The 18,483-nt window shown below is 44.6% G+C and overlaps 1 protein-coding gene across 2 annotated transcripts in view; it reads left to right on the forward strand.

Annotated features, from left to right (window-relative positions):
• IL4R (interleukin 4 receptor) overlaps positions 1 to 18,483 on the forward strand; it is a 169,893-nt gene that overhangs the window by 141,721 nt on the left and 9,689 nt on the right. For both annotated transcript variants that reach the window (XM_085629267.1, XM_085629268.1), the window contains exons 11-12: positions 127 to 229; positions 14,448 to 14,523. In XM_085629267.1, coding sequence (XP_085485393.1) covers positions 127 to 229; positions 14,448 to 14,523 — 179 coding nt within the window. The remainder of the gene's footprint in view (positions 1 to 126; positions 230 to 14,447; positions 14,524 to 18,483) is intronic.

An 18,483-nucleotide genomic window follows, 5' to 3' on the forward strand; every position in this document is an offset into this window, starting at 1 on the left:
CCTTTCGTATATTTGAATCCTGTGGATTGTGAGTTATGTAAATCTCAAAACTATAGACTGAACACAGTTTTAATCACTAAAATATCATATTTTCAACTTTACATTTCCCATTTTTTCATTCTATAGATCGAACAAACAATTTTGTATTTGAGTCAATTCCACTGATCGGAACCCTAACCTGCATTGTCATTATTGTGCTGATTGTCATACTCTATTTCTGCATTTTCATGTAAGTATCGCACATGCTCTTTTTAGTGGCAAATGTAATAGAATGTATAGTGCAAGGACAGGAGTGATGGAAATGTTCTTGGTTTAAGTGGTGTTTCTTTTTAAGATATCATAGGTTTATTGTTATCTAGAGAAGAATAAATATTTAGAATTCTCAAATTCCAAAAGCAGTGCCGGTAAAGACTAGTTATTAGTGGTGTCACTTAATTTTTGTGCTAGTGTTGAAATAGCAGCATTCCAAAGCCCAATTCACTGGTATTCAGTTCTCGAAATCACAATGGCTGCAAATAGCACTGCTCTCTGTCTCACTAAATGCTGCTGAACTCAGTTCCTGATATACCGCTCCCATAGGTGGGTTCTAACTAAGAAGAAAACAGATTATCACATCACATGCAAGTGCATTACACATCATATGTTCAAAAATCAGTAGAGCCAACTCTTGATGGGTCAAGTGACAACCATGGAAGCAACGCAAAAACATTGTGGTGCCAATTGAAAAAAACATTTATAGGTAAAGTAGGTAGTGCTACATGAGTAATTGTTTATGTACTATTACTCACGTTTGTGAATTGGCAATAAATCGTCCTGCTTCCTGTTTAAAAAAATACAAAGATGATACAGCCATATTTGTGCTAATTGTGAATACATATTCACTAAATATTCCCATTTTAGATGTTCTTATGCCTATTCACAATGGTGTGTAGAAGTACATAAATGAGTACTACTTTATGTACTCCAACAGGCCCTCGTGTAAAACTGCATAGTCATTTTCAAGGTACAGACACATGTCAGAAATGCATATGTTAGGTTCTTTGGCAGAGTGCCTGTAGCAGCGTCTAAAGTGGGCTAAAGTGCATGCGAAAGGAAATACAGCAGGTGCACTATCAACGGAGATACAGGTCCAGTCCTTCCCACTCAGTCAAGATGCAGCAGGTCAGCACAAAAAAGCAGGAATCCAGAAGGGTGCAGTCTAGCAGAGTGGCAGTCCTTGTAGCTGGACAGCAGTCCTTCGTCCTGGCAGAGTATCCACAGGTCCAGAAGTTGACTGAAGTAGTGGAGTCTGATGTCCTTCTTTTATACACAGTTGTGCCCCTGAAGTTGGGAGACGCTTCTAGAGGCATGCCTTCTGACGTGCACAGTTGCCCTGCCTTCCCTGCCCTGGCTCCAGGCTAACTACAAGGGGTATACAGCCTTTTGTGTGGAGACAGGACATAGCCTATTCAGGTGTAAGTGAAGCTGGGCCCAGCTCCTCCCTCTCATCTTGCTAGTGATGGCACATGCAGTCACACCTAAGCTCCCTTTCGGTGTGGCTGTCTAGGAGAAATACACAAAGCCCAACTGCCAACTACACCCAGTCATATGATCAGAAACAGGATGCAGGCACCAAGTGGCTAAGGCAAGAAAATGCCAACTTTCTAAAAGTGAAATTTTCAGGATTGTAATTCCAATCTGGCATAGCCACAAGTTAGGATTTTAAATTAGGATTCCGGAGATACCAAACATGAACCAGTTATCTCTTCCAATTTAGAAATTACACTTCTAATTTATAATAAGGCAACTCCAATGTTAACGTTTGGAAGAGATTAACCCTGCAGTAGTGACAGGACATGTAAAACGTAAATGTTCATGCCCAACCTTTTAAATACACTGCACCTTGCGCTTTGGGCTGTCCAGGGCCTACCTTAGGAGTGTTTTACATGTATTAGAAAGGAAGGTTTAAGCTTGGCAAAAGGTTTACTTTGCCAGGTCAAACCAGCAGTTTAAATGGCACACACAGGCTCTGCAATGGCAGGCCAGAGACATGTTTTAGGTGCTACTTAAGTTGGGGGCACAACCAGTGCTACAGGCCCACTAGTAGCATTTCATTTAGCATGTTTAGAGGAGAGGTCACAGGCACTTTAGCACTGGTTAGCTGTGGTAAAGTGCACAGAGTCCTCAGCCCAACAAAAACAAAATCAGCAAACAAATAGGAGGAGGGAGGCAAAAAGTTTGGGGATGACCCTGCCGAAAGGGCCAGGTCCAACACAACCCCCCTCCAGCCTAAAGCTAGGGTAAACTAATCAATATCTTGATGGACTTCCCTGCTTAGGCGATATAAAGTGGACAACGGCCCTCTACTGCAGCAGACCTTTTCAGTGCTATCCACTTCTGACTTCAGTTGAATCCCTCTTTCTATACTTTCCTAAGCCACTGAACTGACCCATGGGTAACCCTTCTCCTCATCTGTGGACTCCATATGTGCAGCACCTAACCTTAATTCACTCACAGATGCATCCCAGTCAACAGACAGTACCACCATGGCTAACAAAGCGATGTGGCCCATTCCAGCCCTTGGATCAGACGTCTGTCCCCAATCCAAGGAAAACTCTGCCCAGAAGAACAGTAACCAACAGAGGCCTCTGACGGCTGTCAGTCAGTGTCAACAGCCACGCCCCAGGCCATCCAGTGTTCTCTGACCTCTGAGGTTTCTCAGAGTGGGGACAGTAACCCCAGGTGTATTGCTCCCTACTTCCATTCTACCTTCTACCAGTTCAAAGGTAGTATTCTGAGACTCATCACCCAAGTTAGGGTCTTTACCCTGAGGCTAAACAGGGGACGGGGTGAGTCCTCCGTCACCCCACCCCTCCATCTGTGATCCTGTACCCTCCCCTTGTGAGTGGTACCCTCAGAAAACTGTACTGTCCGGGTGCCTTCTGCGGGCACCCCTCTCAGTTCTCCTGACACTGGGGGCAACTTATTCCCTAGAATGTAGTCTTTGGGCATCTGGAGACTAACTATGTCGCTCCTCAGGGTCATCTCCCCACTCCACTCCGAGGATACCTGGGTCATAGGGCGGAAGAAGTCCTGCTCACGAGCCTAAGTCACCCTACACACCTGGCTGGTGTACTGCTCTGGGGAAACTAGCCTTTCCACTACCATGGTCAACAGCCCAACACATTCACTTTCACCTGGTGGTGACTCCCGCCCCTAGGTATCACCAGCTCACCCTCTGAGTCACCTCCCATCGAAAGGAGATCATGGCATTGTCTACTGGACTACTTACCCCAAAGTCACATTGGCCAACCCTGTAGAGGTCTCAGCAGTGGGTGGATTCTAAGGCAGACAGAGTCCCCCTGCGTGTTTCCTAGCTGGGAACAATCAAAGCAGCGGGGTTGGAAATGGAGGGCCCTGTGCCACCGCCCACCAGAACCTGTTTCTCAGTAGGGGCATGGAAACCATTTCCTCCCACTTACTCTGAGACCTGTCGTGGTCTCCCTTGACCTCCCCTAGCTTTGCTGGGAGGAATCTGAACCACCCTTCTTGGGTACACTCCCAGGTACCTTCTTTTGGACCCTGGTGCTGAGCCAGTGGTCCACATCCTTAGAAAGCTTTGTGGGACCAGTGTGCTTACTATCAATCAGGTGTTGGTGCAGCTCTTGAAAACAATTACTGAACATGTGCTCTCTTGCAACCAGATCATACAGCCATTTGTCATCATTCTCCTCACTACCGTTTCCCAACCACCCAGTGCCTTGCACAAGGAATCCACAAAATCCACCCAGGACTGCTGGATAGCTTCTGGCTGTCCCTGAACTTCTGCCTGTGCTTTTCTATGGTAAAGCCATATTTCCTGACAAGGGCTTCCTTTAAAAGGGGGGGGGGGGTACCTAAACCTGTCTCCCTTCTCGATGGCCAGTAGGGTGTCCCTCCCTTCACTCTGGATATGCATCAACAGACTAGTCCCCCAATTTTCCTCAGGGATCTTGTGCATCTGTAAGACATTTGCATAAGACTCAAGCCACTTGTCAATATTGTTTCCTACAACAAAGTCAGGCACCAGACCTTTAGGAATATGGACCCTCTTGTCTCCAGAGGGAACTGAAGAAATGCTGCCACCATCACTGCTGGACTCTGCCTGTCTGGCCTCGATGTCAAACTCCTTTAGGCTCCTTTCATGAGCCAAACGCTCAAGGTAATTCTCCCCTAGATGGCCAGTTTCCTCTGTTCTGCTTTTCCATGGCCAGCCTCTGTTCCTTGATCTTGAGCTTAGCAATCACCAGCCTGTACCCCCTCTCTGGGTATAAGCCAATGTTACCACCCTTAGAGGAGAGAGCATATGCACTTTAGCAGTGCTAAAGTGCACAGAGTCCTAAGGCCAACAAAACAAATTCAGCATGAAAAATAGGAGGAAGGCAAAAAGGTTGTGGAGGACCATGTTGAAAGGGCCGGGTCCAACAACTTGTATTAACAATATAGCAGTTGTGCACTTTGCTCTTTGCGTTCAGAAATACCCACACTGCAAAAATGCCTGCCTTTCCTGTACATCACAACAGTGCCTTCACCTGTTTCACATCTTCGTGCCAGCGATGCACACACTTTGCTCCGCAGTGCACCTCTGCACCCTTCACTTCACCCTAAACTACGATTCCTACCCTCAGCCCTTTCTCTACTCTTCAACAGAGCTAACACGTTCTCCCTTAAAACTTAACAATGTTTTTTCTCACTGTGAAAGAGCATTTCCTAACGTTTTTGTGTGGCGTGTCGCCTGGTATGTGTTTTGAGGACTGTATCTCTGCACATCCCCTCGCCCACCTCCTGCACCTCTCTTTCTGTTTAGAACATTTCACAAGGTGCGATGGTGGCCTTGAGTCAGAGCCTGTTGCAAGACTGCAGTGATTATCTTCAAAATTTCCATTGTCTGATCTCTGGCCTGGTGGCAAATTTAGAAAACATATGCTGCCTGGATGTGCTGCAATAGACATTTTTTGTTGGACTGTCATTTAACGCTTGGGTTGTGGAAGGGTAGGTTGCAGGTACTCTGCACATAATACTCCGCTGTGAATGAATGAATGAGCAGTTGAGCAGTTGATTTGTTTACTTCTGCGCCCAGTGAATTCATGGCTACTCTCTTCCCATTGGTTTCCTACTGACTGCTTTCTGTTTTACTGGCACCATTCAACTCTTTTTCACTGCAACCACATTTAGTTGCAGAAAAAAAATGTGTAACAATAACATGGCTCCTGGATATTGTGGAGAACTAGTCGCCATAATGCCCTCAATTGAATACTTTAATAAACAGAAGTGTAGTTTCTGACCCACCTAGATTGCATGTTATGCGCAGAATGTGAAACTCGGACCACTGTTACAGGCAAGTACCTGTTTTGTCTTAGAAATGGGACTAGTAATCAGGTTCGTATTTGCTTCAAAGGGTGTGGTTTTTATTAATACAGCTCTTCAAAACAGTTAACTCTGTAACATTTTTTGGAGGGCCTTGGGGACCTGTAATATCTGCCCAATGGTTGGTTTGCCACCGGTTTAAACCTCTTTTTCTGGCATACACTTTTTTGCTGGCTTGGACGCACTATGGATTTTAGTGCAAAATATGATGCACACTCTAAAAGCGCCTGCAAAGGTGTGATTCTTTGCTAAAGGCACTTGTGTGGGAGACTTTCAAACATTTCCATTTACACCTTATGTGTTTTACACTGGGAGTGAAATGTTCATTGAAGTGCATTTGTGTAAAGTAAAGTGAAGTAGAATTTCTCCACAGTAACAGTCACATGTTCATGGCCAAGAGCCATGTGAAAACCGAATTTATCTCTGCATTAAAATAATGCAGCACATCCAGAACCTAAGTGTTACTGTTATAAATATTTACTAAGTATGTGCAACTAGAGTAAACACTAGCAAATCATTTGCCATCTTTTGTGAATCCGCCAGCTTCATAGTCACTACGAGCGCGCATTTAATATCGATGGGGCCGGTAACATGAGTTTCTTTCATTGTTCAACTTATTCTCTCCCACTACTCCCCCCCCCCCCCTTACCCATCTCCACCACCAGCCCCGATTCAGAGCTACCCACAGATTGTGTATTTGACACAATGTTATTACAAAAAATAGTTTTGGGAATTTGACTCCAGGCCCGTCCTGGTCTTTGGCTCAACTTGCTGGCAGGGCATTCATCCTGTTAACAAAAACACTCAAGTACAATTGATAGATGCTGTTCTAAAAATACCTTTGCTACCTTTGTCTAGGAGGATATGAAGCAGGCTCTGAAGGGAAGTGGCTGCTCCGAGGTCACTGTGCTGACTTTAGAGTGAGAGGAGAAGGCCTGGACAAAACAATACTCTTTATGACTAAATGCGAGGAGACTTCATTGCTGAAAGTACATTTGCATGTGTTGGCTGCGATACACATGCTATGCACACTACTGCCATCTAGAGTTGGGCCCAGACTCTGCAAGTTGTTTTTCCTTGAGGACGTTTTATGATCGGCGTCATGCATTGTTTCTCCCCCACTCAAGGTGTGGCACATGTTCAATGGTTCCTATGCGGCCTACAGTAAAAAATAATCAATCGGATATCCAGTGAACTATAGCCAGTGGATCTGAGAAGGCGGTAAGTGAGTACCTGGTGAGCGACACACTTTCACCAGTCGAGAATGCCCATCTCCGGGTGATGGAGATGAAGAAAGACCTTTTCTGACTGTGCCCTTGGTGCGGGGCCAAATATGCACACTACAACACTCAGGAGGTGTGTAATCTGTGCTTATCCCAAGAGCACTAAGAAGACGAGTGCGCAGCCTTCGCAATGTTTAAAAACAAAAAGACACTTAGGAGTCGAAGGGATCGCCTGTCACACACCATGGAGCTGGCAGCGGTGGTGGAGTTATCACATGATGGCGAGGAAGAAATTGAGGTGCACCAGCAAGAGATGGGTTAGTCATTGCCAGCCCTCACTATGTCATTCTCCATTGATGAACAAGCTCCAATTCATGTCGAGGGGCCCACATCACAGTCGCTAATTCCTGTGTCGGGGCAGAGGACCAAGGCGATGCCATGTACCGCAAGTACTGTTGACCCACCACATGCCAAGACCGTCTTGCACACACCTCCCCACCACGGCACAGCCCTCTGGCTCAGTTCGACACTGCGAGCATGCCTCAGAGCCAAGAAGGAATGAGCACATTCTCGATCACAATCAGGTGACAAGGCCACATCACCTCGGGAGCCCCGCAACACATCAGCACTGAAGCATAAGTCTTCACCAAAAGCACATTGGCACCGAAAGCTAGCAAACCCCACATAAAGGCATCGGATCCGAAGAAACGCTTGGAATCGAGCATCTTGGAACTGAAACAGCTCTCTATTCCGAGGACAAACACCATAGTCACAATTTGGGACAGAAGAAGAGCCATACATCTTGGGTTACCAAGCCACACACAGTTTCTGAGGACACTCCACAGATTCCAAAGAAATAAAAGACACAATCAAACATACGCCAACTGAGGAACAGGGCATTGGTTTTGAGGGACTGCAAGAAAAACGTAAAGAGACTGCCAAAACACAGGCACAAGAGCAGGATCTGCACGTGCCTTCACCAAAAAAGGTAGCACTAGAGAACAGGGCGGTACAAAAGGGGATGGTGATGGACGGAGCATCAGAACCAATCAAACACTCACACCCAGTCAACAGATCTGGGTTTGATCCATCACCGTTCTTTAGCCCACTCTGCCACCCCAGTTCAGACATGGCCATATGCAAATCAGTCTGACCCTGTGCCTCATGGGAACAGTCCAGCCCGAACTGCCAAGCCATGCCTTCCCTGGACCGGAAACAAGCTTCCTAGGACCGGTTTCTGGCATTTCAGCCGTCTTCAGCCAGGCTTGCTTGAATAGAGAACAGGGCCACAAGCCCAATTATTTTAGCCCACCTGGATCCCCATAAACACCACCACCCTCTCCAAATGAAGCGGAAGAGGGGGAGATTCCAGACACAGATTCACAAGGGACACAAGACACCCACCACACCACAGACCCGTGGGATGACTACGAAGTGGTTCACCCTGACCCAGACATGGAACCATAAAAGGCATCACCACCAAAAGACACCTCCTCATATCGGTGCCATTCAGAGAGCGGCAGAGTACCACATGCTCCTAATGCACACCACTGAGGGGAAAACTGACTTCTTAGTTGAGACACTTGCGTGCACTGAGTGCACAGTGTAATACCTGTCCACAATAGGATTCATACTGAATGTCTCCAAAGACATTTTCAAAGACCCAGTCAAATACAGGGTCTTAACACCTCACATTGAGAGGAAATGCATCAGAGTTCACCCCCCCCCCCCGAGGACTCCTTACTCGTCACAAATGCCAGTGAAAAGGGCTCCAGCACAGGGTACAGAAGTGCCTCCTCCAGATAAAGAAAGCAAGTGGATAGATGCTGCAGGCAAAAGGGTGGTGACTGGTCATGCCAACCACTGAAAGATTTTCAACTCCGTGGGGCTACTCTCTCGCTATAACAGAGCAACCTGGGATGAGATGCAGGAACTGATGCAACATCTCCCAGACGAATATAAAAAGCAAGGAGAAGACTTGGTAAATGAGGACAGGCAAATATCTAATGCCACGATCCAATGTGCATTAGACTGGACGGACACAGCTGCGAGGGGCATCAATACCTCCATCATGCTGCGTAGACATGCATAGTTACGCATTTCGGACTTCAAACTAGAAGTGCATCAACACATTCTGAACGTCCCCTTTGATGGGTGAAAACGTTTTGGGCCGCTGTAGATACGCAGCTTGAAAAAATAAAAAAATGCACGGATACAGCCAAATCAATGGGTGCCATACAAACGCCTCAAAAGCAGCAGCCCTATCAGTGTTACCAAGGTAGAGAGGCTCCAAAGCCTTCTACCAGTGACAACACTCATATCCATGCCAGTAACAACAGTACCACCAGCAAAACCATGACTACTATAGAGGCGGATACAAAAACAGAGACCGAGGTAGAGGCAGAGGCACCCCCAATTAGGGGGCCTCTACACCTAAACAGTGACTTGCGCACACTACCCCCCCCCCCTCCCTGTTTAAAATGTGCAATACCTCGACGGGGAGGAGGAGAGACGACGCACAACGCCAAACATAAAACTTCCTTGAGGAAAAACAACTTTCAGAGTCTGGGCTCAACACTAGATGGCTGGAGTAGGCCTAGTAATTGTATCTTCAGCACCATACGGTACAAAAATATGCTTCCAGAGTAAGTAACATACTCTATTAGCAGTGGGGGTGCAGGAGTGCAGTTGTTTCACTGCTGAATTACAGTGTGTTATATTTGTAACACACCTGTTTCTAGTGCAGTAGGGCTCATAGGGGGAGGAGCAAGATATACTGAAGAGGGCAAAAGAACTAGTGGAAATGTGTTTGCAGGGTGGTTGAAGACATTTTGGGGTAAATTAATCAACATTTCCACCTGGCTTGCATCCAAAAGTGACACAAACTGGCTCAAAATAACACACAGCCATGCTCAGGGCAGAACTTCACGACCGGCACTGTAGGCAGTTGATCGTGCTGAAAAGCAGAGTTATCAACACACTCAGGCCTGCTGGCTGCAGAGCATTCTCTCAGTTACTCGAGCGGTCACGAGCCATGGGGGGTTGGTAATGTTTAGCATGGCGGCGGGCTGGCCAGGCCGCTCGCCTCCTGAGAGTCCAGTCCTGGCCACTGCAAAGTCACCTCCTCTGCAATTCGTTGCAGGTGACGGTCATCATTTTAAATTTACAGCAGGCATGTGGCGGTGCGATGGCATCGCAGCCATGATTCGCCACAACCAACCACCAAGCCAGCCACCCACAAACTGCAGCAGCCAGTGTCAGCACTCGCAGGACGTGACATTCCTGTGGCGCCTAAAGTCTCTTGACAGACTGTATCACACAACTTGAAATGAAGACTGATGTCTCGGTAGTAGCCATTGGGCACTACCTCGATGTGATGTCCGTCAGAGCTGCACGAGGGCGGGAACCTTATTGATATATTGTAGTAGCCAGTTGAGCCCCCAAGCCAGTGGGAGCAGCGTGTGCACGCCATGGCACGTTGACCGCCACTCCAGCTTCAGTTTAGCATGGTAGGCAGTGCTAACAGCTTGACAGTTGAGGAGCTATGCCTATAATCCTGACAGTGCTTTTTAGTGCAGTCATGCAGAGCACCACAGTGAAATGCGTTAGTCTAACTCCTGATGCCTGGTACTTGGCAGTATTGCCTTACTGCACAAAGGTGGAGCATCGCATATGCTGCTGAAGTGCATCAGAACTTGAAACCCGCAGAATGATGTAAGGATGAGATATGCTTCAGAAGTGTCCAGCCCGCACTCTAAACTGTGGAGCATGTCCCGCCATAACAGAAGCTGAGTGTGGACAAAACATGGTACATTGGTGGACATGTGCTGCTGTTCAGAACAAGGACAGGGTCAACTCTTGCAGGATACATGTCTACTTAGAAGAGCTCATGTTCTCTACCATGAATCTTATTTAATTTGGATATTAAAGGCCATATGTAGGTAGCTAAATACCGGTTGGTAACGGCCGAAATTCGGTAAATATCCCGTTACCGACCGGTATTTAGCCAATTGAGATGTAGGTGGCAGGATTTCAGGATTCGGTAATTTACCGAATCGGAATTTTAAGAAATCTGTAAAATACCGATTCGGTAAATTACCGAATCCTGAAATCCTATGTAGGGGGCACTCAAGTGAGTGCATTTCTGTTTCTGGATTCGTTATTTACCACCAACTACAAGTTGATGGTAAATGACGAATACCTTTGAAAAAAGCAATTTTGTGCTTTTTGGAAAGTGCCATGTGGCAGACATACATGCCCTTAGGGCATGTATGTGTGCCACATGTGCACACATGCACGATTCAGGGGTGCAACAGGGTGTCAATGTGACACCCTGCCACCCATGAATATGCTCCCCCTATTACCGATTCGGTATTTACCGAATCGGTAATAGTGAATGGCTTCCCATTCATTCCTATGGGCCTCCAGGCCCATAGGAATGAATGGGAAGGGATGCATTATTACCAAATCGGTAATTACCGATTCATAAATACCGAATATTACCGATTCGGTAATAATTACCGAATGGTTACCTACATTCTATTTACCGATTCATAAATACATTTCATAAATACCGAATCGGTAAAATTCGGTATTTATGAATCGGTAAATATAAATTATCTACATATGGCCCTAAATGTATTAATTATAATCTCGTACGGGCTGCTTATTTCTTTTTAGTCCCAAGACGGAGCGCTGAAATTTTTCAGACCCAGCTAAATGCAAATCGGTCTTGACCCTGTGCCTCATGGGAACAGTCCAGCTTGAATTGCCAAGTCAGGTCTTTCCTGAACTGGAAAGAAGCATCCTGGGACCGGTATCGGGGTAACACCCCTCATCAGCCAGGCTAGCTTGAATCCAGTGGCAAAGTGAGCAAGGGACCCACGTCTGGGCATACCCTGCCAGCTTAGCGTGAACAAAACGAACACAAGGAGATGATGGATGGAGCACTGAAACTTTTCAGACACTCACCCCCAGTTACAGATCTGGGTTGAATCCATCATCGTTCTTTAGCTCACTTCGCCACCTCAGTTCAGACCCAGCTATATGCAATTCAGTCTTGACCCTGTGCCTTATGGGAACAGTCCAGCCTGAACTGCCAAGCCAGGTCTTTCCTGAACCGGAAACAAGAATCCTGGGACCGGTTTTGGGGTAACACCCCTCATCAGCTAGGTTAGCTTGAATCCAGTGGCAAAGAGAGCAAGGGACAAAGAGAGCAAGGTACCCATCATCTCTTTGTGTTTGCTTTGCATTACTTGTGGACACTGCTCGTAAATATATTTAATTATTTTCACTGGTAGACACCCAAACCTCAAAGTGAAAGCACTCTCAAGTGTATAAATTAGTGGTATATCTAAGCCATTAGATTAACATATTTGAGAAAACGAAAAAAGTAAAATTTACTTTCAAAATATATTTGCATTATATTGGCGGAGATTTGAAAATGATTTGCTTTCCATTGGTGTCAAGCCCGATGTTATCAAATCTTAAAAGAATGGACAAAATTGTGTTCAGAAACATATACATATGTTGCATACCTTAAGTTTTCATTACCAAGTATAGACTCCAAAACAAAGTCCCAGCAGGAAAATTCTGTTAAAACTAAAGTGCAAAAGAACATCTGAGAATGTTGAAAGGAAACAAACCAATCCAAAACAGGAAAAGACAAATAAAATCATCTGCGTTTATATTTTGCCTGAAGATTGGGGAGAAAGGTCAGTCACTTGTTTGTTCAATTTCAAGTATGCCCTTTTCGGATATCTGTCAAAATAAATTCGATTTATAGATTTGTTTCAAACATTTTAAATATTAAATTATTGGTGAATAATTTTTAAGGTTTTATTGAACCTCTTGGAATATTAGCAGGATTTTTATGTTGTCAACTGAAAAAATACACACTAAATAAGCGTGCAAAGGAAAAAACGACAGATGTGACTATCTCGTATACAATCTTTATTGAACTATAAACCTTACTTAGTCTTAATCTAAGTTCCATTGTAGAAGTATCAATTAATTTAGATTTATTGTCCTCACTTTATTTATGTTTCTTCATCACCATTCTTCATTTTTAGGTTATTTATACAACTTTGATCAAGCGGCAAAAGTGTGACATGAGAATACAATAACAGGCAAATAGAGGGTCAGACACATAGGGCACTGATAATAGTGTTATTCTTCTTGTTTGAAAGGTTGTCAAATCAAAATTGCTGAACAGCATGTTTCAGCAATCCCACAGGGAATTTACTCATCTATTCAGAAACTAGTTGTGCGTTAGTACCATTGTGATTGTCTGCTGGTGATTGGCTGCCTGTCAGAAAAGATGTGGCTTGGAAAGCCTGCTGCTCACATGTGAGCTGACATTTTCACAGTGGTCTGTGTATCTTTTAGCATAAATCCTGCTACTTGCCTTCTTCAGTGTGTGGTAAGCAGAAGAGGATACTGAAAATCCATGTTTACATTGAGATTCACTTATGCCTCTCCACCAACTGAAAACAATGCACTCAGCCCTTTTTAGCACCCCATAGCAAAGAGGAATTTTGACCCTTGAAATGAAGTGCCTCTCTATATCATGAGCTGTGGTCACATAAATGATGTCACCTGTCATTCCCTTCTTATCTCCTCAATTTAGAAGTTAGTGACTGGGGCTAGGTTATGGTCAGGGGCTTCTTACAGAAGGATATTGATGTGCTGAAATGTCAACCTCCTTTTCAGTGTCTGCTTTCTTGAAGAAGGCAGCAGGATTTCTTCAAATACTCTAGAGTCTGCATTCATGCCAACAGTTGCCATTTTATATTTGTCCGAACACAAAACCTTTTGCCCCATGGAAGAGAATGAAAACGTCTTCAGCCTATTTTCTATACTTTCTGCCGTACTACAGCGTAGGCAGATTTGTGCTTGGCCATAAACGCCCATAGCTCTTTTCAAGTTCCTATTTGCACTCTAGGCTCCTTATTTTTGACCTTTCGGGCGTCTTGGTGGTGCCATGCGCCTTCCATCTTTTTGACTGTGCTCCTAGGAGAAAGTCTTTCAAATTCTTTCTTACCTGTCCTCTGCACAGCTGTATCCCTCAGTTGGTTTTTATAAACTCTTTGGTGCTGTGCTCATTGGTAGGGTCTGTGCTTTGAATTCCACCACCAAAGGGAAATTCCATGACCTGCCAAATGTATTCCCAATCATGTGAATCTCTACAAGTCACCTTTAAAAGAGCCCAGTAAAATTGATGTCTGGTAGCTATTTTGAGATCGCCATTACACTTCTCTAACCAATCTATTTTTATTGTTAATTCATTTTCTAAATATTTCTAAAATAGTTTTCAAACTTGAAGTTGTGAGTTAGGATGTGTACTTAAATGAACAAAACTATTTAATGCATTTTCATTCCAAGCTGTTAGGCAACAAAGCATGAGTGTTTTAAAAGACGGTGTAGAGGTACTACAAGTATTATATATGGTTAAGAGGAACAAAATAGCAAATTGAGCACTCACCTTATTCCAATCCTAATGACTGAGTATCTGCATTCACTTGCCGTCAAGGCACTAATAATCATTTTGTTTGTTACATCCTCTGTGAACATGAACTACTTATGATGAGGCTGTTCAATGATGAATGTTTGAACACATGAATCTATAGAGATTCTTTTTCAGTAAATCCTTTTGGCTGTGGAGTTTAGTTTTATAGCCTTTTGGCCATTAAACTGTACATCATGATTATTAATATAAAGGTCTTCATAGTGGTATGTACTGAAATCGGTTTTATTGCCTTTCTATAAGCTAGAAATATATACACTATTCCAATTCCTGCAGTGCTTACATTTCAAATCAAAGTATTAATTTCTTTACAGCATCAAGCAAAATTGTGACAGGATTCCTGATCCATCCAAGAGCAGCTTACACTTTGCATTCATCAAAAAGTCGCAGGTAATTTATTTCTGACAATATGATATATAAAAGAGTTTTGCTTGCAGTATGGTTGGCCAATCTTTTTCCCTTGTCTGTGCTTTTAGGAGAAGTTAGACCTCTTGTTATGTGAAAGCCTTTTGCACAGTGTGTGTGGAATACATTCCTTATAAGATGAATCCTGACCCTATTGTAGGTAAGGCTTGGAAATGCCTTACAGAATCAAATCACTTTTCTTCCACAAATAGGTTGCTCGGTATAGCCCTGTGTGAGGGAGTGCATAAGCATATGTGGGGACCCTTTCCGTGCTGGCATAACTTTTAGGGAGACCGCCGAAATCGTCTGAGTGGTTGTTGTGCCGACAGGACATGTAAAGAGTGCTCTTAGCAGCTTGTGTAGACTTGGCCTGGAGTGATTCAGAGCTTAAGTTAGGGGCTTCATTACTATGGGGGCACCTGCAGGTGTTGAGACTGTGTGCATGACCCAGAGTTGACGCTCACTTAGTTTGCGGCAAAGAGATCAGATGGAGACCTGCCCCAGATCAGGCATGTAGTGTGTGGCTTTGCTTCTGACAACCTGGCACAGAAGCTTCAGAAGGTGCCAGGCCTGGGGCGAACCCTTGAAAAGGAGGATCAGGATTATTTTTGACTCAAGGGCCGAAGAGGTCAAAACTAAATATTTTAAATGAGTTGCTAGCGCTCAGGCTGGAACATCAGTGTGTCTGCTGAACACTTAATTTAATATCCACCTCTAGTCCCCTTTATTGATAGTAATCAATTCCAATAATCATGGATGAACCGTTTTTGGGATTTAAATACCCAACTTCCATTTGAAAGTGACCCTGTGGGAAATCCAATTTAAGATCTTGCACCACATCTACCCTTAAAATAAAGTGAACCCCAAGGTTAATGTGCCCCATGAGGAATCGACGATTGGCTAAGTCACACAAGACCGTTCCATTCTTCTGTCTCAATGTAATCTGAAAGTAATCAACCAGGCCAAAATTGACGCGCTCTTCTGGCAGTCATAAACACAGCAACTAATCACACCCCTCCAGAGTTGCACAAGGCGAAATGTAAGCTATGGCAACTATAGAAAGCTTAGAGAATGTGCTCCCTTCCAAAGGCAGGGCTCAGTATAGATTTATGGGCTGTATCTATACAAAGATGGTTGATCCGGAAGAAAGCTAACATGATAGAACAAAACTTTGGTCAATACATTCTTTGGAGGAGCTATTTAAGTAAGTTCAGGAACTCATTTAAAAGGGTGAAGAACCTGGCAGAGCCTAAACCTAAATGCCTCTCCCAGGTATGCTAGATATTGCATTTTGTTAATTGTCTTGACAAAACGATTACTGAGATTATTGAAGTATTACTTAGCTTGTCTTTACTCTAGCTCCCCTAAGGGTGATTTTCATCCTATGTTTATGAAAGACTATCTAAGGGCTTCAATTTTATCCCTCATCTACAAGATATAGTGAATAGTTCTTTAATTTCAGGAATTGCCCCTTTTTAACTAACATTTGTCATAATAATACCTTTAATGTATCACTAGGAATCACTGGGTCCTCTTGACCCAGCAAATTTCAGGTCCCCTCTAAGGTCCATTTCTAACTAAGATGGTAGGGCAGGTTGAAGCAGTTAGAAGTCCTTCTCAGAGCTAAAGATTTCGGAAAACGTCAGGCCAGCTTTTTCCCAAGTTGGTGCACTTTGGCAGTGGTCTTATCCATTTTAGATGTACTGGGGCGAGGTTTTGATGGCAGCAGGGTTACAATGGTCTTCCTGTATCTTTCAGGTGCATTTAACACTGTCAGCTGTGTCTTAGAAAGTAGAATGGGAGTAGCTGTATTCACTTGTGTTGAACCCTTCCCCACTGTTCCTCCTTTTCAAGTGGTAAGGAAGAATGCAAAAAAATGATGGCTGGAATGGTTGAATTTTTATTTTTTGGGGGAGTTTTATATAGATCAAACTCGACCAAAGTTATCAGAGCGCTTTACATGAGCACCAGTTGCGTTACAGACGGACACATTTATTTTGTTAGGCACGTGGAGAGTAAGTGATTTGCCCAGAATCACATGATGTTGACCGTCGCTGCCGAGCCCCGAACCCAGTTCCCCAGTTCCAAAGTCGACTGCTTTAGCTGTTAAGCCACATCCTCTCCCCCAGCCTATGGTAATTACTATGGCCATTCCACTTTTTTTTGCCCACCATACCATCTCAGGTCAGAACCAGCTATATGCAAATAAGTCTTGGCCTTGCACAAATAGAAACAGTCCAGCCCCAACTGCCAAGGCAGGTCCTCTCTGAACCAAAAACACAAGCAATTCAAGACTGGTTTCTGCCTCTTTAGGCCTCTTCAGTCAGGTGCAGCCTGATTACAGTGGCAGTTCAGGCTCGACTTTTCCTATTGGAGCAGAACCAAGACTGATTTGCATAAAATGGTTCTCTGTCTTGAGGGGTACAGTGAGGAAAAAGTATGGTCTGGAATGTGGCCGAGTTATTGCCAGTGACTGAGATTAATTCAGGCATTCCTCCGGTCACCTTGCTGTTTGTGCATTTCTAAGTGGTGGCCTAACCCCCATTTCAGTTGTTCCCAAAACAGTGAAATATAGAGTTCCCCAGGGCCCAACATTGTCGCTGCAACCTCCAGCGATCCTTTTTCATGCCTAAAGGCAAGTTTAGATTTGCATGTGATGAAGCCCAAATGTTGGCCAGTTTTTAAGATGAGACTCTGGACTTACCAGTAGACTTTCTTTCCACCTTCGGCACAATCCAAAATTAGAAAGTTTTCCCATGTTGTGTCACTTAGACAACTTTCATCCTTGTATACTGGCATGCAAATTTCTAGCTTTTATACACAAGCTCTTCAAGACCCTTGAGGAGAATGATAAATTTTGTTTCCCTGCTCATGAGGATAGTTTGGTCCCTCGTCTCATGTCCCTGAGCCAACGTTTAAAAGAGAATCTTTCAAAGTATCCTGGAGAACTCTTAGGCCAGACTCCAGAAATCATCAGTCAGACTCCTATGTGGATTCGGAAAATGTTATCATGTTTCTTCAGTTTTTTGGTCACTCTATTGGCTTTAGTTACCCAGCAAGAATATGTTAAGGTTCTGTGTAGAGTCCATTATATTTTCTATTCCAGTGGGCTACTGTTTATATCCAAAGACTAATTAAGGACGAGCCCAGTCACCATTGGGTCTCACAAGATTAACTCAAACTGTTTTTTCTGAAATGTATGCTCACCAGAGTTGTGGGCAGAGCCTTCTCTGTTGAAGCGGCTTTTCTTTGGAACTCTCTTTTTATATCAATCCATCTGGAATCAAAGCAGATTAAGGGCCACGCATTCAGAGTGTGGCAGTCGGACCGCCACAGGACTGACACCTCCTCCGGGATCCAGGGTCCTGTGGCGTGATCGTCTGAGGCAGGAGTATGCTGGTGGTGCCGCAGCGGCACCACTGGACATATCCCGAGTTGCCAAACCACCACCCTTTCCAGGTAGGTAGACCCGCCATGAAAAGAGTGGCAGTGAGGCAACTAAGGGGGCATCTGGGTCTGGGGGTGCATGTGGGGAGGCACATGTAGTGTCCCCCTGGATTTGCACCCACAGTTCCTGCATGGTGTGGCAAGTATGTCACACCATGCAGGAAGGTGCAGTCGGTGCTCTGACAATGGCGGTGAGCATGTTAGGGTCTTCTATGAGCCTAACAGACCGCCGCTGTCAGACCGCTGCAGCGCCACCATCCAGACCAAGATTTAACTCCTAATCGGGCAGGCAGGCGCACCACGACTTCGGCCGTCCTACAGCGGACGGGTGCGTTGGTGCCACTGCTGTAAGACCACCAAAGTCGTAATCGGGCCCTAAATGTTTCAAAGTCAGAAAGATATGGCTGTTCCCAAATGTATTGACATGACAGTTTTTTATCACATTCCATCGTAAATGGCACCTAAACGATGTATGTGTTAAAGCAATTTATTAAATAG

The sequence above is a fragment of the Triturus cristatus genome, chromosome 10 (assembly GCF_964204655.1).
Source record: "Triturus cristatus chromosome 10, aTriCri1.1, whole genome shotgun sequence".
NCBI classification, from domain to species: domain Eukaryota; kingdom Metazoa; phylum Chordata; class Amphibia; order Caudata; family Salamandridae; genus Triturus; species Triturus cristatus.